The sequence below is a fragment of the Colletotrichum siamense genome (genome assembly GCF_013390195.1).
Source record: "Colletotrichum siamense strain Cg363 chromosome Unknown KSG_Cg363_contig05, whole genome shotgun sequence".
Taxonomy (NCBI): domain Eukaryota; kingdom Fungi; phylum Ascomycota; class Sordariomycetes; order Glomerellales; family Glomerellaceae; genus Colletotrichum; species Colletotrichum siamense.
Genome location: NW_023501018.1, coordinates 3,328,275 through 3,349,881, shown reverse-complemented (window position 1 = coordinate 3,349,881; position 21,607 = coordinate 3,328,275). Strand labels below are relative to the sequence as shown.

The 21,607-nt window shown below is 55.1% G+C and overlaps 4 protein-coding genes across 4 annotated transcripts; all 4 read right to left on the bottom strand.

The window, feature by feature from the left end:
- Positions 1 to 485: 485 nt before the first annotated feature.
- Positions 486 to 1,474, bottom strand: CGCS363_v008454 (uncharacterized protein; the record flags this gene model as incomplete). Its single annotated transcript, XM_036640303.1, has 2 exons — positions 486 to 1,182; positions 1,245 to 1,474. 2 exons carry the CDS (start codon positions 1,472 to 1,474, stop codon positions 486 to 488), a joined length of 927 nt encoding a protein of 308 aa, XP_036495196.1.
- Positions 1,475 to 3,097: 1,623 nt separating this feature from the next.
- On the bottom strand, positions 3,098 to 5,131 carry CGCS363_v008453 (uncharacterized protein; the record flags this gene model as incomplete). The annotated part of the gene is made up of 4 exons (XM_036640302.1): positions 3,098 to 3,651; positions 3,673 to 4,040; positions 4,108 to 4,261; positions 4,645 to 5,131. 4 exons carry the CDS (start codon positions 5,129 to 5,131, stop codon positions 3,098 to 3,100), a joined length of 1,563 nt encoding a protein of 520 aa, XP_036494663.1.
- A 1,350-nt stretch (positions 5,132 to 6,481) lies between these two features.
- iml1 (Vacuolar membrane-associated protein iml1) lies at positions 6,482 to 12,468 on the bottom strand (the record flags this gene model as incomplete). Its single annotated transcript, XM_036640301.1, has 2 exons — positions 6,482 to 6,561; positions 6,903 to 12,468. The coding sequence occupies 2 exons, from the start codon at positions 12,466 to 12,468 to the stop codon at positions 6,482 to 6,484; spliced, it is 5,646 nt and encodes a 1,881-aa protein (XP_036494664.1).
- Positions 12,469 to 13,446: 978 nt separating this feature from the next.
- CGCS363_v008451 (uncharacterized protein) lies at positions 13,447 to 17,097 on the bottom strand (the record flags this gene model as incomplete). Its single annotated transcript, XM_036640300.1, has 1 exon — positions 13,447 to 17,097. One exon carries the CDS (start codon positions 17,095 to 17,097, stop codon positions 13,447 to 13,449), a length of 3,651 nt encoding a protein of 1,216 aa, XP_036495185.1.
- Positions 17,098 to 21,607: the final 4,510 nt, after the last annotated feature.

Sequence of the window (21,607 nt, the reverse complement as noted above, 5' to 3'; positions counted from 1 at the left end):
CTTTGAAGGTTGTGGACTTTCGACCTCCACCCAGTCCGCCGTAACACCAGCCTTTCGAGCCTTTACAGCAGCCTGTACAGCAGCCTTTCGAGAATGATCGGAAATAAGTTCCCAAAAGAAGTGATCATTCTGATCGTTAACGCTCTTCTTGGGAACCGTCTTGGCACAGAGAAGTGCGATCACGGACTCATACCATCGATGATGGCTTTTCTCAGGCTTTGCCGCCTCGGATCTGAGAAGGAGGGTGAGCCATGCCATTTCGTGGCCTTGTAGGGTAAGATCTGATGTCTCTGGGTTCCAGGCAAGACATCTTCTCGCCCAGGCTCGAAGGCCTGTCATTGCAATGGTCACTACTAGTTGAAGAATCGTGGCTGACCAATGGAGCGTCCGAAGCCCAAAAAACTGAACAATGTATCCAGATAAAGTGAGAAAAGTCGCCGCAGCAGCTCGGGCCCTATAAAAGTTATTATGAGAACTTCAACCATTCAGGATGTCTCATACCGGGCAGGTCCATGCTTCGAATCACCTCTTCGCGAGGTTCTTAGTATTCCATCACCCTCGGCAAGAAATATCGCACACGATGGGATGTTTTGGTCGCCGATGGTTGAAGCCTCCTGCAGGCATAGAATTCTCCGGCCTGCGTTCTTCGAATCTTTTGAAAGAGCGAATTCAATCTCCTGCGTGGCGCCCTCAATGACGTGACCACATAATATCACACCTATCGTCAAGCATACAGTGCCCGCAGCAAAGCACGGGTAACCATATTCGACTATAGGCAGACCACCTTTGCTCCACTTGAAATAATATGTCGCCAGTCCAGGGTAAACAGTCGCTGCCGCTTGCAGAATCATCCCGATGACTGCCAAGGACCACATTTCTGATTTTTTGGGAGGCGCGGACTGGGTGTTCAGTGTCAGGTTCGTGGGTAGACTCAGTGCGATGTAGCTTTCATCTTCCTCGAGGGTTTCTTCACGGAATCTATTCCCTTCGTTTTCGATCATTCGTTCTTTGTAAGCCTTAGGGAGAGTATCGATGGTGCCGTCGCGTGAGATAACACAAGTTATCACTCCTTTGGGTTCTCCAATCAAACGTACAATCTGCTGGCCGTTATATAGTTCGCACACATTTGGGGATGTTGACGACAGAAGATCTCGTTCAGCAACCGCCCGAGTTTCTCGTCCCCTGAATTCAGTGAAAGTTTATCAGATCGAAAGCCCTTCAAGACAGAATTCCGGGGAACTTACCGCCCAACAAGACGTTTTAGACACCGACAGCCGCCGATACGAATTGCGCTCAGAACGATTGTGATGATTCCAACGGGACCCATGGCCAGAAGAAAATTATCTGCCCAGCCCATGCTCATACTGAAAAACTGTGCAACGATTTCTTCTCCGAAGAGAGCAAGAAGGGGGGCCAGATCACTGAAGAGATTGGTTGAAAACCCCTCAGCGTCGAATTCGCCAGCCGCGGCCATTGTGATTGAGCTCTGAAAGAAGTCTGCAAGTGATCAGAAAGCGATGATGATGTTGTTTTGTTGAGGTTTAATGTGACAACGCATCTGCATATGGAGTCGAGAAGCGTTTTCTATTTCACCACTCGTTTCAAGGCGCACTTCCCTTCCTAATTGGAATAATCTCAGCCGTTTTTTATAGCCAAGACATCAGCTGGCGCAAAATCTGCCCACTCTTACCAGAAGCAGCCAGCGGCCGAGACATATGACACAACCTACCAGCTTCAATGAGCGGTATTTTTCACTTCATACGGATAGCCTTGCCCATTCCCTCTCCCTTCTAAATGATCAAAAGCTGACACTGGTGGTCCAATGATGACCGGATCTGCCGATTGCATGCTGCGCTTCTCTCCCTTACACCACACCAAGCCCTGTTGCCTTCTGGAATTTCTAGCTCCCCAAGCTTTGGCATTCACCCTACACCTTACATATCTTCATAGTCATAGCCCTCCATTCAGCCCTGTCTCTAAGTTGAAAAGTCCAGGTCAGCCAGAAGCGCTGGGCTATCCAAAAGATACAAAACAGGGTTACAGAGGGATGTGAGACAATCAATGCTGGCGCTAGCAGAGCTGAGGCTGTGTGGCTAGCTGGAGGTCGAAGACTGGAGTGGTTTCAGACGCATCTGTTCCACCGGCAAATACCCTAAATGGACACATCCCCGAGATGTGTTGTATGATATTTGACGCATCTTCTCACTCAACCGCAGCAAGATGGTCGTATGACTCGCCCTCGAGTCTGATTGCCCATTCCTCTCTCACAAAATCTGAAAATGCCTCAGCATGTGCATGATCAAACTTTCGAGAACAGAAATTGCTTATTCCATGGTTGATAAAGCCTGAGTGGCGGAAGTTTTGTCAGTGTTGACCGGCTTTGTGTATTACTACCGCACGGGAATATGCGAAGTTTACAGGGCCTGAAACCAATATGTTGATTGACTTACAACCCATGTGAACGCTATCAGTTTGTGGTCAAGAAGGGAATTTTCGTGGAAGAATGCTCCAGAGTTCACTTGCTGAACATTCATCACAGAATACGTCACACTTTCTGGGTGAAAACCGCGGCGTAAGCAAATACAATATCGCTTGTGTCAGTTGGTCGTGAATCGTCAAGTTGGCTTTTGGGTACGCTTCCCGTATGCATGTCAGCCTTGACAAACAACAGGACACATCAAAGGAATTGACGACCTCAGTCATATTAAATCTAGCCCAAGCATCTCGCATCTCTGAAAACGGTGACTTTACGAGGGAAACCGTTAGAATTTAGAACCTTCTTGATAGCTCGAGTAGTCGCATCCCAGTTGTTACTCAAAGTGCAGTTGGTATCCTACCTCCCCCCAAAGTAAGATTAAGCTAGTTAATTCAGCCCAGAATTATCTCTTTCCAAATTGGCCCTGGTTCAAGTGACTCCTCCATGGCTGCTTGGAAGATCTGCGCGATGCCAACTCTCTCCGCTATAATGCCGACCCACTGTATCGACATGGCCCAGAAGAACCTGTGACCTTCAAGCTCTTTGAAATATTCTTCATTTGCTGGATTTCTGTTCATTTGTTCTCTAGCCTTTCTCCAAGCTCCTCTCCAATCCATCCAATCATAAGCAGATTTCCGGCACTCGGATCATGGATGATATGATAAGCTCGATTGGTTCCGACTCATCGGCGTGGATGTCAGTCAAAACTGCGTTCTGACACGCGGAGCCGCAACAGTTGCCGTTTCGATCGAATATGTCGATACTTCCTCGATCTTTGGAGAAATTGAAGTTAAAGTACACTGACACCGTCCAAAATTGCAACAGTGAAGAAGGATATTGAGCTTGATCAATGACATGCTGCTGTAGTGACGGTCTAGTGATTTCAGTGTTGCAAGAGAGCCTAGTCTTTTTGTTCTTTGGGATGAATAATCGTCTGCTACGATACCCTATTTCGTCTTCAGTCGCTTCCAGGAAGCCGGGATTTTGGTTGATATCCCAGATTCGCGAGACTTCTCCAGTCAAGGGCTCATACTTGTACCAAACGATCCAGGTTTGGTTTGAGAGCCAGTCGGTCTTGTTCTTTACGGCATTGCCAACTGAAATTTGTTCGAAATAAATACGCCCATGCCATCCAGTCCACGAGTAACTGGGGAAGCCACAACGGCGTTCGGCTGCGGCAGTTTCGAAATGCCCGCCGGCAACTGTGCTGAACAGCAGGTACAAATCGAGAGCTGCGACAGGCATCCCTTGAAAGAAGCCACATTTGCAACGGATGGACAACGCACGACAAATGCCAGCCACGGCATTGAAAATGTCTGATTCGTATGTCAATTTCCGTTTTGTGTAATGATATAGCATCATCGTCCACAGTTCATGAGTATCGATGTCGTCGTCCATCCAGAGGTCGTTCAACACAGATAAATAGCTCTCGTCAACTGATACGTTGTTGATCAACACTCTTCTTTCCGCGTCGTCTTCTCTCCAATAGCATTTTCGACACGAGTAGTAAGCTTGGCTATTGACGAATATAGTTCGTCGAGAAGACAGGAAATACTCCTGAAACCTGTCAAAGTCTGAGAGTCAATGCTCTGTCCGAGATAGAAAAACAAAATTAAATCAATGTAGCTCACGTCCATGCTCTTTCATAATACTGAGTCTGCGTCAGGTACGTGCTCATACTCTCAGTCAAGATCATACTGACTTCTGGAAGAACTTCGCTGACGTGTTGTGCACGTTGGCGTATGATACCCCAGCCAGGAATACCAGCGTTTGCGTCTTCACCACTTACAGCAATAAGAATAATGCTTCTTCAAATTTATTACGGTTCTAAGGGAAAAGGCGTTTACTTTGAAATTTATAGATATTATCCTCTTTTTCTTTAATAAACTAAGTGAAATTATTAGTATTTTTAAAATAGTAGTTATAGAAGTAATAAATATAGTATTATTTTAGTATTTTAGTAAAATAAGTTATAGTAATATAAAGAGGGAGATATTTACTCCTTATAACTAAAGTGATTTATACTCTCTTTATATACCCCTATAAGTAGCTATAAAGGTTTCTCTAGTTTAAGCTATCCTAGCTTTTAAATCTTTCCCTATAAAAGTTATATAGCAGTTAATAAAGTACGCCTCCAGGCGGCAAACTGCAAAGAAGAAAACTTAGAAGGGAAGAAAGAATCGTACAGAACGCTCTGCTATAAATGGCATCCATGTGTTTAATGCCGGGGATCTTGTCATTGTCATCATCTTGGATCAGGCACAACGTGTCAATCCAGAGATATCTCTTCCCAACGGCTTCAGTGAACAAAACAACGTCTCTGAACGTACGAGGAAGCTTTCCCCAATTTCTAGTCAGACCATCAAATTTCATCAGGTCCTTGAAATTACCCTTCAAGAGACGATACGTGTCCACTTGACCCCAAACGTAGCTGAGAGCGACATATCTGATTGCATTTGGCATTGCGGCAATGCATCTCCGGGGTACATCGATAACGCGGAAATTCGGTACCTCAACCTCCGGTGTTGAGTGATGTGGCAAGCAGGATGAGTGATGTTCTGAGCAAGTGCTCAACCATGTTTTAACACGGGAGATGTCGATTCTTTCATCAAGAACTCTGTTTCTTATGTCGAGAAAGGCGATCTGAGTCCCCATTGGGAAGTCCACACAGTCAAAGAAAACCGCTGCTTTCCCCCACTTGATCTTTACATTGGAGTCATCTGGGAGGTCCTGTCTGAGTCCCTCACAGATCAGCCGACATAAGGGGCAGTAGCCTCGGCCGCGCACATCTGACGCTTTACCGAATGACCAAGATAGAGGCTTTTCGTTCCGCACACGTAAACGTAGATCTTCTTCCTGAGCATTCGCGTAGAGCTGCAGAAACGGAATGGTGGCACATATGTCGCAAAGTCTATTGTCGGGTGTCGATTCCATCTTGTCTGGTTTCATGTGCCATTCAAAGGAACGCTAATATTCGGGTGGTCGTATCTGGCAAGCCCCCTGTGTATATAAATGTCTCGTGCTCTGGTAGTGGCAGCCCAAATCCGTTAGGCTTACATGCAGAACGTTATGTGCGTAATATGTACTAGTAGCATCATGCATGGGTTTGTGACCTCTGACCTAGTACTCACTCATTACAATCCCTCAGCCTGATGTGCTGAGCGATCGTTCCAAGTACAAACCCCCATCATCGCTTACAAGTATTTCCCCACGTCCCTCCAGTGAGTTTCACCGTCGATTTCAATTTTCAAAGACCGTCTGCGGTCATTCAAGCCAATGTTTACTCAACATCTGTCGATGTCACATCCGTGGGTCAGCGACTGGAAATGTACTCCGTCATTATTGATTGGTCTCAACTGGTCTTGGCATGAGGTAGGCTGAAGGCAAGAGGGTGGGGATGAGAGCGGAATGAAACTGCAAGACCGACACAAGAGACTAGCTTTATGCAGTGAGACGTGGAATCTTGGAAACTGAATTCCGGATCGGAAGCGTCTTGTGTCGTCAAATGCACCGGGCAAACATCATCATGCGCCAGCTTGGACTGTGGGACGAACAGAAATATCGCGGCAGCGGCAGGCGGTTGATAACTCCACAATTCCTCCACGAAAACGGCCGTCTAGACCAATCATACATATGAGATGCCTGTTCTGCCATGAGGCTTGCCGGTGACGGTGTGATGAGACCTGCGGCCCGCTTCTCGAGAGTCTACGGCACTGGCGAGGCGCTTTCGTAGCCCATCCGGGATCAAAGTATCGGCTTGGTGTGATATCGATCAGTACGTAAACATGCTCACTTGCAGGTTAACGTCGCTTCACGACAGTTTCTTCCCATGTTTTGTTACATATTTTCATAGTTGCGCTGCAGACCTGCAGACACTCCACGATCTCACCTCGTCCGTAGGCGTTCACAACGAAAGAAGACACAACATAACTATTCAGTATGCTGATATATATGATCAACTTGGTAAAGCATCTGAGGTATTGGACATGAAAGAACGTATCTATCTTAGAAGAGACTTCCCGTCCAGAGACTCGTGTTTCTCCAGCACGCTGCGTACCATTCATCGTAGAGAAGTCGCACATTCACTAGCAAAAACAAATCATTAGCATCTAAATCGTATCATATTTTCATTACAATCATCATACACAAATTACACTATTCACATATCCCCCCTTCACCTTCGACCCCACTCTCACTCAATCCCTCTCCCTCTCCCTTCCCCTCGGCCCACCCCCCAACCCAAGCCCATCCTGCACACTCGCCCTCCTCAAAAACCTCATCCCGTCCGCCGGACTCATCATCCGCGGCCCCGGGCTCGGACTCCCTCCCCCCACACTCCCACTCCTCTCGCTGCCCACCAACCCCATCGCCCCTCCCGCTCCCCCGCCCCCCAAATCCCCGAGCACGCCCGCCGGCATGTTCAGACTCGGTATGCTCGCCTCCGGCACCGCCTCCAGCGTCGTTGGCCGCATCGCCCCGGGCGTCGTCATCGCCTGCGGCGGACCCCGCTCCAGCGTCTCCCGGTAGAACGCCTCCAGTCCCTTCTCATCCTTGCAGAACCGCTCCACCTCGAGCAGCAGCGCGATCGGGTCCACGGCCGTCGGCGGAGCCGGCGGTGCGGCCTCCTTCACGGCGCCTCCTCTCAAGGCAGGCGACCCGCCCGCGTAGAAGACAGGCTTGACCATCGGCGAGCTAATCGGCGTCGGCTCCGGGATCCCAAACGGCGTGTAGCTGCCCACGGGAATAATCCGCCCCGCCCTCTCCACGACATTATTCCCCCCTCCCCCCGCCGCGCTCGCCTCCCTCATGTCTTTCAGCTCCTTCTCCCGCGCCGCCGACGCGCGGTTGCTAAATAGCCGGTTCGCCAGCACCAGAAAATCCCCCTCGTCCGTGATCTCCGCCAACAGCACGCCCGACCGGTGAATGTACTGCGAGTACTTGAATTCCGGCCGGCCCCAGCTGTAGCTCACCTCCACGTCCCTAGGAAAGTCCGCCGCGGCCTCCATGTCCAGCACGAAATCCAGCCGGCGCATCAGCGCCTTCTGGTAAAAGTGCTTCCCAGGCGCCGTCTGCGGCGCGAACGACCCGGGCTCGTAGTACGTCACGGGCTGCTGCGCCGGCGGCGGCGCCGCGAGCTTGATCACGTACGGCCGCCGGAACGGATTCACCTCCGTGATGGAGCACGCCTCCTTGATGGGCACCTCGACGAGCCTCAACCCGTGCGTCGCCGCCTCGCGCGCCCAGCCCTCCACCACGTCCTCGATCAGCTTCGCGGTGACGTTCATCCAGTCGATGCGGATGTGGTAGCAATTGTCCGGGTTGTGCAGCCTGTCGTAGTGCAGGTCGATGCGCTCGGGCCGGTATGAGCGCTTGCGGTGGTCGACGTCGTATTTGATGACCTTGCTGAGCACCACCTTTGGCATCTTCTTGTTGTTAAACATGATGGACGCCGTTGGCGTGGTGGACCCGGAGTTGGGCGAGTTTTCCTCGTTGATGGACATGGGCCGGGAGATGCGCGGCGAGTCGCGCGGTATCGTCTCCGACATGGGCGTCGATGGGACCGAGAGATCTTTGCGGCGGGAGTTGAACCACCCGGGCTGCGGCTTGGCGTACTCGCTAGCGATAGAGTAGAAATACTGTCCGTCTCTGAAGGGATGCCGGCGCTCAACGTGCTCAAACAGGCCCCCGCGGTCCTTCTTATCGTCGGACCGCTCGTACGTTTCCACCATCAGCATCTTGCCCAGCTGTTCCGCCTCCTCGCGGCTGTCCAGGTCTTCAAAGTTATCCATAAGCCACGTCGTCATGTCAGAGCCGATGAAGCAGTTGTAATGCAGGCGTAAATGCCACCGTCGGTTCTGCAGCTTCACACCTCCGCTCTCGACGGGTTGCTGGATCGCCTCGGCCAACGCGGCAAGATTCAACCCAGACTTGCGGAACCGCTCTTTGGACGAGATGAGCTGGCCTCTCCGGTTGCCGTCCATGCCTTCGACTAAGGGAAGGTTATCTAGTTCCGCCGCAATCACGACGGACGGGTCCTCCGTCTTGTACACGATATCCAGCGGATTCGGGTCCCGTCGCGAGTTCACAGTCTGATACCGCCTCTCGGAAGGCGGGAGATACCGGTGCTTCTGCCACGATAGCGACAGCCTCCTGATCCCCTCCAACCGCACCTCCTCCGCGTTGTCACCGGCCTGGTTCCTGGGCACGGCAGAGTACCGAGACACCATCGGGATCAACACAAACCTCGCCCTCCAAAACCTTAAGTTCTCCGTCATCTCGTCGTGATGCCCCGCCAGGTAGGAGTCGATGTAGTTCCAGTTCCTCTCCGGCTTCGGCGTCGAGATGTCAACCTCCTGCGTCTGGTACCCGGAATCCATCAACGTCCGGATCGCAGGTCTATATAGCGGCCCACCGGTCGCGTTCCCGCCAATCGTCGACGCCGCCGGTTTGCGAATGTAGATGTTCACCTCCACCTCGGTCCCGTTAACGCACGAAAGCTGGTGGATCACATTCCCCACGCTCATAAATATGCTCGTCCCGTCCTCCATCGCCTGGTCCCGCGAGAAGATGTCCGCGATCCGGAGCAGCCTCTGCCCAAAAGCCTTCGCCACAGACGGCCCAATCACGACCTGGAACCCCTGAGAGAACCGCAGACTGATGAGCTCGCGCAAAAACTCCTCCCGCGACTTGGGCTCCTCACTGAGCTCGTCGTCCGCATTCTGCGCAATCACGTACGGCTGCCGCTGGTATTCGGTGTCGAACTGCGACTTGCTCGGGAAGTACTCCGTCGTCAGCGGCACCGCGGCCGGGCAGCACAGCGCCTTCCACTTCATCACCTTCATCTCCGACGTCCGCGGGAACACGTGCTGCCACCGGCTGTACAGAACCGTGTCGTCGACTTTGTTCCGGTCCGGGTTTGACGGGTTCAGCACCGTCAGCCATGGCGAGATGGCCGTCGTAGGCGACAACGTAGACGGCAGCTCCGGCATCGCCCCGGCTCTGAGCTTGCTGTTGAACATCTTCTGGTTGTCGTCCTCCGCCCTGAAAACGTTCGAATGCCGCTGATCGCGGTCCTCGAGGAAGATCTCCTTTCTCGCCAGCGACGGCGGCAGGACAGACCCGTACTTGTGCTGCTGCGCCACCGAGCTCTGACTCCGCCCGGAAGACTTCATGTTGATGGGGATGCTCGGCGTGCTCGGCAGATCCTTCAGCGTGTCCCTCGAGTCAGACCGGAAGAGCCCCGGTGTCATCGACAAGGCGGGCTTGATGACCTGCGGCGACGACGGCCGCGGCATAGTGGACATGACGAGCGGCGTCGTCGGGCTCGTGACGCTCTGCTCCGTCAACGCGCCCACCGTCTCGAAGCTCGCCTCCGCGGCCACGACCTTCGGCGCCGCCACACCGAAACCGCGAAGACCCAGGCTGATCTGCCGCATGAACTTGGGCGCCTTCGACGGCGTATTCGTGCCCGACGTCTTGCCTGCGGTACTGCCAGAATCCGGCGTCGACGAGTTCGTCGAAGACGAAGTCGTCGTCGCGGCCGCCGTCGTCGTTGGAGGATGAGCCGCCGCCCTCCTCGCAGCGGCCACAATCTCCGCCTTCTCGCTGTCCCCAATGTTCACGCTCAGCTTCCTCCCCGCAGCGACCGCCGCGAGGCTCTGGTTCGGCACAATCTTCTTCTCCGGCAGACTCGTCCCAAAGAGCCCCGCATCCTCCATCAGCTGCCTCCGCGTCGTCTCCTCCAAGTCCCTCGACGCCCGGCTCGGCGCCGGCCGCCTGCTCCTCGGCAGTTTTGCCCTCGTCTCGTCGTACTCCTGCAGCTGCTTCCACAGGCTCTTCTCCCCGGGTCGTACGAGCCTGTCCGGGACGAACTTCTGGAACCCATATACGTGGTCGACCAGCCCGTCGGGGTGTCTCTTGGGCGGGATCATGGCAATCTCCTCCGCCCCGACCAGCCTCGCCTTCTGCGACGTCTTGGTCTCCGTCGTCGCCACGGGGAACAGCGGGTCCGCCTGCAGCGGCGTTGTCTCAATCTCGTTCGTCTCGAGCACGCTCCTCATCTGCAGATCATACATGCGCGCGCGGATCGCAAAGTCCTCGCTCGCCGCGTTCCGCCCCTGCTCCTCCTCCTCCTCCTCCTTGGAGACGCTCAGCGCGATGCCCTGGTACGACAGCGCCTCCTCGCTAGTGCCCGTCCAATAAGACACGTGCAGCCACTGCGGGAGCGCGTACGACCACTCGTCCTGCGGGTTCGCTATCCTCTCGATCCGGTGTGCGAGCTCGAGCCCCTTGGTCGGCGACAGGCTTTCCGAGAGCGACTGGTAGCTGCCGATGACGGGCGTCGCCTGCTGCTTCGGCGTGCTCTCCCGGCTCCGTACGCTCCTCGTCCGCGACAAGCCGTGCGAGTCTCCCGCCGTCTGCGGATTCCGGTACCGGAATAGCGGCACCGAGTGCAGCGGCATCTTTGGCACGCAGATGAGGTCGATGCCGATCCCGTTGCCGACGAGCGCCTCCGTCGTCCTCCGCAGGCTCTCGTACTCGACCTCGAAAACGCCCGGCCCGGGACTGATGACCACGATCGAGATGCCCGTCCGCATGAGATCGCGGTCGACGTAGTCATGCGAAAACTGGCTGCTCGCGAGATTGATCGCCTCCAGGAAATTCCCGTACATGGCCAGACTGCTCTCGGCCTTGACGCGGTTACTCGCGACACCCCTCCCCTCCTCTGCCAGCGGCACAAACGCGCTCCCCGCCATCTGGTGGTGTAGACTAATATCCCGCCGGAAGAAGTTGAACTCCCGCTTCAGCTGGTACAGAATCGTCGTCCACTCCCCACTCGCCATCTCGCTCACCACAACCCGGTAAAAGTCCTTGTACGGCCTCTTCTCCCCCGAGATCTGCGTGCCCGTGTAGTAATCCCCATGCACCGTCCCCGCCAGCTCCGTCGTCAGGCCCGTGTCGTACTCCACCCTTGCAAACAGCACGATGCTCACCAGGTGCTTCGCCTTGAGCTTCGCCCACTTCTTGAACAGCGCGGGCAGGAACCCGTTCACCACCTTGTTGAACAAAATCTCCCCGCTCCCCTCGCTGTCAAAGTCCCACATCTCCCGCGCCATCTGTATGAACAGCACGTACCGCGCCGACTCGCTCCTAAAGATCGGCCGCGTGTCCCGCGTGAAGAAGGCCGAGTGCGTCTTGCGCCCGTCCACGTACACCGCCGTCACCTGCGCCTTGATCGTGCCCATGAACAGGATGCTCTGCCCCTTGTACACCGTCCGCTCCGTCAGCTCCCCGATCGCCAGCCGCCACATGTCCGACCGCGAGAGGTACTGGTCCTTGAAGCTCAGCTCCACGTGCGACGCCGCCGTCGCGGGGCTGTCCGCGTCCACCGGCGTGAGCAGCACCTGCGTGCCCTTCTTCATCCCGAACGCGTCCGCAATGTGCTTCACGACGTAAATGTCCACGTTCGGCAGCCGGCTCTTGAGCTCCTTGGACATCTCCTTGGCGAAGAAGAAGTACTTCTTCCCCAGCATCGCCGCCGCCGTGCTGCCGTCTGATGTCTGCGCAGCCCCGTCGCCCTGACCGGCCCCCGAGCTCGCAGAGCCGCCCCTCGCGCCCGCTGCGGCATGGTCCTTCACGGACGTCTTGCCGTCCTCCGTCCGGATCACCGTGATCGCGACGAGGCTACCAGGCCTGACCTCCCCCTTGACGAGCTCGGGGCTCAGGAGGACCTCGTCGCGCGAGTAGCCCTCGTTCACGCCGACGACGCAGCGGCGCTCGAGGCGGCGGTGCTTGACTGAGCTGCTCGAGTTGTCGCCGCGGACCGTGGAAGCGCTCGACACGGTGTCCGGGGAGCGGGGAGACTCGACGGAGGAGGCGGCGGACGCGGTTGCGGGGGGTTCGAGGGAGGTCCTGCTGAACTGGCGCAGGTGCGAGGGCCAGTTTGGCGTCTTGCGCATCGAGGCGCCGCTGCGCAGGGGTGGGGGAGGCATCGCGGGTGTCCAACTCTAGAAATCTTGCGACGGAGCGCTTTCACTCGTCGTGTAAGGTAGGTATAGGTTCGGTTTCGCAGCCTACTTCTTGCGGTGTCTTTCTTCGGCTCGCGGTCACGGGGGCCCTGTTGTGTGGTTTCGCAGTGGCATTTCGTTCTCTAGAATCGACGGTCTTCTTGCAGTCTTTGTCGTTCCGTTTTGTAGAGCTGCTATGAGTGTGGCCGTGCTTATCAGTCGCGCAGGCGAGCCGTGATTGTGGTGGTGTGCATCATGCTGGGGGAGCTGTCGATTGCGACGGCAGAATTGTGGGTGAGCTCGAAGGGTGGGGTACACCGCCTGCTTCTTTGGTGACTTCCCCAGAATTTTGACGTTTGCAGGTCCCGCTGTGTCTCGGTCTGTCTTATTGGCGACCGAGATGAGACTTGCGATGCAACCTCGTACACAATTCAGTTAGAATTATGTTTATTAGCTGAAGATCATTTGCACCAGTTACATATCTGAGTGAACGTCGAGTGCCAGGAAGGTTTCTTATTACTTCGCCTTTGCTCCCAGCAGCTAGCTACCTACAAATAGTTGACAACCCAGATACGCCGTCTCCCGTTCCCCCTCCTGAAAATAGCGACTCAAAATAAAAGGGCGCTCGCTGTCCTTCTATGCCGTGCCATTCCAAAACGCCAAATATCAGGCTCGCGAGCCCGCATGTAAACCCGTCCCATGCCAGACAAATAGCTGGTGATGCAAAGTAAACACGGCACGAGCGCGCTCACAGAAAGCAAAGAAGTGTAGATTTTCTTGTGCTTCGGGGTATCAATTCGATGTATCTGGTCTCTCTCACACATTCTCTCGCTCTCTTCTGACCAAGGAAAATTTGGGTTTGGTGGTGGTACATTGTAATTGCAGAAATGTTTCTGCATGCTGACTTGTCATTATGTCGTAAAGCTCACGGGCTAAACGCCTTTGCCCGTGATTTTGTTGCGTTTATTCGCTGGAGTCAACAGCGTCGAGCCACACGCGAACGGCCTCGCGGAGCGCGCTTTCTCGATCTCGGTCGGTGTGGCTGTTGGTGTCTCCGTTCTCGTGGTCCCGCTCCTCGATGACATCACGGATGATCTCGTCCAAGGCCGACAGTACCACTGTCTTACATTGATCGCGCGGCACTTCTTGAGCCGGCACAGGAATGCGAGTGGTATGATGCGAGTCGACCGACGCCGAAGCCTCGCTATTGCTTCGGTCTCGCCGCTTGCTGGTTGATCGAGAAGAGTTTGATGAGCTCTGCTTGCTAACCTCACTGCTCTGAGCAATGACCCTTTCAACCGCTTCGATCAAGACTTCGTCCAAGCTCGCAATGGGCTCCTCAATGAATTCGTCATCCAATTGTGTCTCGTATGGGAGAACAGAAGGCGTCATGGGTGCCGCGCTGTATGAGCTCGAGCCAGCAGAGCCGAGAGGGGCCGCCCGATCCAAGAATGGCTTCGGTCGGATAAGGCGGCGATAGCGGATGCGCATGATTGTGTGTCTTGTTGTGTCCGCAATGAGGGCGCTGCTTACGTCAACCCATCGGTCTGCGGGCTGCTCCATGGAGTAGAAGGGCTGTGTAATGAAAGGAGTAGGCTCAGCTCTCATAGACTTTCGGATGTCGTCCATCAGGTTGTCTTGAGGAGGCACGGCTTGAAGGATCATATCCTCATGATATCGCTGGAGAAAACCGGCAACATTCATGGGCGAGTCGCCGTCGATGGTGATTCTCGAGAACTGCTCGAAGCCTTCCAGTCCGCTGCCAATTCCCGGAGTGGAGAGATATCCGCTGCTGGAGGGCGAACTGACGGCCGTCTCGAAGGATGTGATGTAGTCGGGAAACGGAATGTCAACATCTATAACCCCGTCTTCGGCATTGATCGAGGTTTTGACGGGAGACTGAAAGTCACCATTGGGGTCGGGAATTCTCTCAGGGAAAGTGATCTTCTCGGGCGCGTCGTCTATGGCTTGATCGTCGAAGCCCCGTGGCGTGTTGGGGCCGTTGCCATTGCCCTCGGTGTTCTGGGCGCGTTCTTCCGTCCTTCGATAACCCTCGGTTCTAACTTCTCGGACCATCTCGGCGAGCTTGTCTCGGCGGCCATGAATGGATTTCGTAGGGGAGGTTGGCCCGCTGCTGTAGGGGTGGCTAGGCGTTGTTAGGCCGGTAGAGTCCCTCCGCTTCCCATTCCAGAGAGTGCTGATCACACTGCCCCACTTCGAACCTGACATGCGGGAGTCGGTGCTCGCGGAGCTAACATGACCGGAACTTTCGCCTCGTTTTAGCGTCCGCTTGAGGTCGTCCGCGGCCACGCTGCTGCTGCTTCCCGGTCGCAAGCTTCGCCGGTTCTCGAATCTTTGGGCGGTCGTGAAGTGTGGAATGGTAGTCTCTGGCGTGATGGTCGTGGTTGTCGCAGCGCTACTCTTCCTGCTGACCTGATCATTGCCAGGGATGGGCAAGTTCGATCGAATTGAGGTCGCATCCGAGACACGTCTTTCATGGCGGCTTTCCATGCTGAGATGTGCCAACTGAGGAGGAACACCAGACGCCCGCGTGCTTTGACTGACTGTGCGGGAGTGTGACGTTCTCCTTGGACCGGTTCGTCGGTTGATCTTGCGGCGCAAAGACTCTTCTCGAAGAATTGGGATGATGAGCGAAGGGGGTGACTGGGAAAAGGCACCGAAGGACGTGGACGTGCTCGGTCGATGCGTTCGCGACGATGAGATGTGCTGGTGCGATGGCAGGAAAGCTGAGAGCAGAAAAATCAAACGCCGCGCGAGCATCTTGTCTTGGGCGATAATGACTGTTCGTGCCGGCAGAGAAAGGTCTTCTTCACCTTTTGCCTTCTGCTGCTGATGGTGCTTTCTGCGATACCATGCCGGGCTCATCGCGTTCAACCAGTCGGTATGCGTGGCGAGGAAGCCAGTGAGAAGGTTGAAGAAGAAGAAGCCATGCTCTTTCTCCCCTGCCTTTCTCGCCATCCATCTGGCCTCGTCTCTCCAAATGCCCCACCTTCCCTGTGCGGTGATGACGCGCTGAGCTCGTAAGCCTGTTACAACCCGCACTCTTGCCATACTCGCTTCCTGCACAATGGTGTCTTCGTGTTGCAGGCAGTTCGGTTGCAGCGCAATCACCTTTGCATTCGTTTTGGGGGGCTTGATGAAGTGAGGCTCGTCCCGCCTGCCACCCATGGACGGAGCTCGACCAACGTACGAGGAGAAGGACGGAGGGTAAGGGTCAGGTGAAGCAATGTCTGCTTGCTTCAAGAGTGTGCCGAGCGTAGTAGCCACAACTCCCTGAAGATGCGTCAAAGTTCGCATAATGATATCCCAGTGCTGAGTTATGGTGTCCATCCTGTCGTCGACATCGGTTGAGCAGGACGAGTCCAGAGAGTCAAGAGGAAACCCAGATCCTGACATGGTCCAGCCAGACCGACGCGCAGAGCTCATAGATGACGGGAATGACGACTCTTGGTCAGTATAGGAGCTGGCCCGGAATGTCGATCTGATGGTGGAAGGAGGAATTGGCTGAGCGGACGTCGGGGGCAGCTGAATCACCAGCACGACCGCATACATGGGCGTGCGTTTCTGTTTGGGCTGCGGTTTCTTCTTTTTTGGTGGGTTGTTATCGTCTGCAGACTGTGGAAAGGGGAAACCTGTGTTCTGGTCGGAGAACCGGCTCAGAGGAGTGTCACTCTGCGCATCGGCATCGTCGTTGGGCAGTAAGACTGGGAAAAGTCGAGTGATGAGGATTTTCCTTCTCTCAGGAAGAGGCCGCGAGTTTGGTGCCGAGGATGTGAATGACTGAGTGGGCTGCATGGGCGAGACACTGTCCGATGTGTATGACTGGGCCAGTCTGCTAGAGCGCATGCTGGAACGGCCAATGGAGCCTCGACCATCGCCCATGTATGAGCCCCCGTACTCAGGGCGACTGTCAGTGGGAACGATATGAACTTTTGTTGAAGTGCCTTTATAAGCCATCAATTCTGAATTTCCAAAGACGGATCCAGCAAAAGCGTGAATCTCGTCGGTGTACTCGCGTCGTGCGCGCTGGAGGTCTGTCTCAGCCTGAGATTGAGTTCGACCTTGCATTGAGGCCCTTCGATCAAAAGCACCTTGGCGGGGCTGAGGACTGTCTGGCTGTATGACCAGAGGGCGCGATGTCTGATTTAAACTGCTTTTTCTAGGCGATGTTGGATTTCTTTGAGAATCATGAACAGTGCCGATGCCTGATACGGGCCTTTCCCTCGTTGCTGGCGGCTTAGGTGGGCCCGGGTGGCTGTCGAACAGAAGCTGGGCCGGGAACGAGGCCACGGCATCCTGCATGATGAGAAGGCGAACATGACGGGTGTCTAGGTCGATGTCTCCGTCGTAGTCGAAGGCACTTGCGATGGATGCCAGCGGGAGGGCGGAGGCCATGGAAAGTGGGAAGACCTGGTCATTTCGGTGTTGATATAATGCCTCGGTGTCGGGGAACAGGAGGTTTCTTGTGTGGATGTCCTCCTGCATAGACTCGAGGGATTGTGGAGATTCTTTGTAAGTATTGTTATTCGTTTGGGATGGGTCAGGAGCGTTTGCCGGGCTCCCGGTGCCCAAATTGAAGAGCTTCCCCAGCATCTTGAAGAAGACGGCTGGTAAAACGATGATGAGAAGGCTCTAGTTGCTCAAAGATTTGGGGGAAAGGCCATTTTCTCAACACGGCACGCAGTGGTAATTCAGTTGGAACAACATTGCTTCTGGCAGAAATTCCATGTGATTGAGGGTGAGCAATGTGAGAGACCGTGATGGTGCGGCTCAGGGTCGAGGCGGCGGCATGTGGTGGGTAGAGGCGGGCTGAGAGCAACAGAGTTGAGGGGTGCACGGTGTTGGTGAGGGCTAGCCGGGATCTGAAGCTTAATGGTAATGAGTCGTCGGAAGGTGGTCGGAGGCTGGCAAATCGGGTCTTGTCGTCGTGTCGGGTTGTGGATGATGAGACGGTTTGCAAGCTCTCTCTTTTTGAGTGTATATGAGGCGCACGCAAGATAACTTGTCGTGGGTTGCAGTCTCCAGATCGAAAAGCCGGGATGGGTGCAGTTCAAGGTCGCGCGAGAAGAAAAGGCTGGGAGTCGCGATGGTGGGCGCGAGCGCGTCTTTGAGGTGGATGAGGAGCGGGGTGATCAAAGGAATGTTGGTGTAAGGGAGCAACGGGCGACACAACGAGGCTATCGAAATCGGGAGGTCGGAAGGGTTGACGACGGGTGATGAAGGGAGGAGTTTGGTGGTGAGAGAGATGGATGTGACGCAGGCAAATGGGAACCAGATGCTCGGGACAAACGCGGCGAATGGCAGTGGCGGATCAAGAGGGGCCGGGGTGGTGGGTTGAGTGCTCGGTATTTGCTCGCATTCGTCGTGCCGACTGCAGGTTGTCGAGTCGAGTTCCCACGTCGAGTACTCTCAATCTCGGCCAGGACGGTCCGATAAAGGTAGGCGAAAAGCAGCGGAGGCGACAAAAGACGGGGAAAGGCGGGCGTCTGCGGGGAGAGTAGGATTGCAGACGGCAGAGATGGTGTCGAAGTTGAGGAAAGGGTGGTCGAGAGACGGGAAGAAGGGCGATGATATTTGGTGCTGTGCGGTGCGGTGCGGCGGCGGACTAGGCTCGGCGGTGGAAAAGTCGAGACAGACAGACAGCAGTCGGGGTGTCGGTATGAAGTAATGCGATGGATATGTTGTTTGGGAGGAGCGTCGGAGCTGGTGGTGGGCGTGTCGCTATGTACCTTGCCCTGCGCAGTATTCGTACGAAGTAAGGGTGTGGTGTCGAGGAGTCAAGAGTCAAGACGGGTAGACCTGGTCAACAGGCAGAAGAAACGAAGGCGAAGCTGGGTTCTGGAAGGGAGCGATGGTTGTTGGTGGTGGAGGAGGTGGTGGAGGAGGTGGTGGTGGTGGTGGTCGGGGCGAGCGTTGCAGTGTCAGGGCACAGGCTTAGGCTCTGGCTCAGGCTCAGACTTTTGGGCAGCTCGGGGCGAGGGTGGTGGCAGCAGAACGAGGGATTGACATGGACATGACCCGGAAGGGGGGGTGTGCGGGTGTGGCCAGTCAACCGTCAACGGCGAGTGCTGCGTATCCGGACATTGTGGTGTTTTGGTGCGTGGTGTCTCGATGTTGGTGGTTTGGGTGAGTGATGGCTGAGGGAAGGGAAGGTATGGAGGGGGAAAGAGAGCAAGAGAGAAAGAGACAGTAGGCGATGGATACCATGCTTAGTGGACATTGGACACCAGTGGAGGGCGACGCGGAAGTGCCGCAATCGTCAGTGGTCCGCTTGGTGGGAGGAGGTACGTACCACCGTCACTAAGTGATGTGGATACACTGTAGGTAAGGAAGGCACGGTGGATACCTAAGATGCACCTGCCTTACCTTACCTTACCTACCTACCTCAAGTAAGGTTCTATGTAGGTAATGTGAGGCAAGTGCAAGTATCCGTATCTGTCTTTACTTACGTTCCTACCAACTTCAGAACTTCTTTTTCTTTTTCCATATAGGTAGCGAGGAGGGATGAAGATTCAGCCTGGCAAGATGAATGCGATCTCTGTCAGGCTTGGTCAGCAATCATCCTTAAACACACAACGGAAGCTCAGTATCGAACGGCGCAACGGGAGCGGCAGTGGCAACGGCAGCGGCGACGGCACGGCCAAGGCGATGAACCAACGGCAGCCACCTCAACACCTCGCATCACCCGTTACTGCTTCAGGCAGTGAGCTACCCCTCCAAGACTGCAACTTGCAAGACTGAGATGCCCTGCAGTGTGAGTGCCAATGTGCGTCTTGGAGGCAACGAGACGGGGACACAAAATGCGGTGAGGACGGCCCCGGTCGTCTGTTGCGCATCTCATGCATCCTTAGCGCGCTGCGTGTGCCGTGCCTGTCGTCTGTCGTCTGCCCCTCCAAAACTGGGCACCTGCCTTCGTTACATTACCTTACCTTACTTAAGCTAAGCTATGTATGTACCTCAGCAAGTATTTCGTTCTTTACTTATCCCTACAATGAGAAATAACGAGAAAATAGAACCACAATTCCCATCGACAAAAAACGTGCCTTGGACTGGGGTAGACCCGGCACCAAACACGACTTGTCAAGTCCCTTAGGTAACACGGAAACAAGACTCCTCTCGCGCTTGACCCCAATCGACTACAGCTCCCGTCAACTCTCCAGCTCACTGGGCAACGGCAGCGGAGAATGCGCGTGGTCACTGTGGTGTGCCCCATTCCGTTACCTTAGGTAGGTACAAGTTCCCCATTCCACAGGCCCCGTTAGTCCGTAAGAGGACGTGACCTGCCCGAGGATTGGACCCTGAATTCGAGGCGACAGAACTCTAACTGCTTCCTGACAGCACCTGCCGCATGCATTAACTCGACACTTGACATTAGATTTCCACCTTTACCGCACTTTCCTTCGACTTTATTATCGCAACTTCAACAGGTACTGCCTACGCACCTATGGGCCATCAATAACCGCGAGGACTTCACAATCACAATGGATCCTCTCACGTGGTCAATCGGTCAAGGCAAGGCAAGGTTCGCATCGACCATCCCCTGACCTCAACACCATCGCCTCAGCTTCATCCACCGTGGACCCTCCCAGCCGTCCAATCCCGTGTCGTCTAATTACATCTCAAGGACCAGACCCTGCGCTTCTGTCTTTCTCCGTCTCTGCTCCGTCTCCCAGCTCCGATGGTGTCTCTGAGGCTTTCTTCTTCAACTTTCCAGTGTTCCATCCGCCAGTTCGACCTGATGCCTCGTCAGCCCTGTCGACGCGCCTGATGCTACCGCCAGCTCCTGCGAACCCTGGTCGCTCATCTCAGGACCGAAGCCATCGTCCTCTCCTCCCTCAATGTCACACTTTACGTAGGGCACCAACGACTGCGGCAATCATTCTCGTCGGGCCTCTTTCACCACCTTCGTCATGCCCTGCTGCTGCGCCCATGTCTTTATTGCGATTTACTACCCCTGGCGGATGGAAGAAGGACCACGGTGTTCGTTTGCGGTAAAGTAGACGATTCTATTCCTGGACCGCACAGAAACGTTCGTCACCCGCGTCTGGTCTCACGGCACATTGCGCACAGCACTCGTCGGCGTCTCATCGTCGGAGCCGACCCGACGGAGCATGCTCCATCTTCCATGTCTGCGCCCACGCCTCTCCGATCAACACGCGCCAATCCTCTGTCTCTGATGGCCGATTTCCAGGCATACCCCTGCGGCTCTCACTGCACATCCAGCGCCCTCCCCTCCCCTAACCCGCCGAACCCCCAATTATTACATCAGTCGCTGACAAAGGGTCCTGCCCTCGACTAATGATCGTCCGGCCCTCGAGACTCGACAGACATGAAGAGATGAGGGGCAGCGATGCCAGACTCCAGTCGACGTTGAGCGCCCACAAATCGCTGCTGCGAGTGACCTTCCCTCCTGCTGCTGGTCATCGACGTGGGTGGTGCGGCAGCGAATACCTACCGTACCTAGGGCCACCACCACGTCTGGATATGGAATCCATGCCCGTCACTGTGGCTGGATTCGGGGCGGTGGAGAGTGCCCGCACATTGCTCCGGCCACGACACTCTCGAGCGTCGCACTCCAATATCCCGTACAACGGGACAAAACACCTCGGTGAGAGACCGACGACTTCTCCGCCTTGAGCCAGTCCACGCCACAGTCTTCAAGCGGCCCGACCTGTTCCATGCTTTTCCGCTGGGAGCTCGGAACCCCCGGCGCACTTGCACAACCCTCTCGACCGAGGCGACACGACACGACACCGCAAGTGCCTGACTGACCGACCCATCTCTTCTTTCGTTGGTGTTGCGGCCCAGAAACCAGACGGACGCTGTTGTTACCCAGATTGGCATGGCAGGGTATATGCTACCCCCCGGATTCCGGAACCGGAACCTAGAACGCCCATCGTACATGGCTATCCCCGATAGCATCAATAGCGACCAACCATGCCCAACAAGTCGCATATACCGCACTATTGCCGCTATATCAACAAATGACATTCGCATGCACTTTGACTCACCCAAGATGACGCTGTACACCTCCTGGCTGTTGTGTGTTGCACCGCCACGACTTTCGTTATCCCGGAGCCTGCCAATGGAGACGACGGTTTTG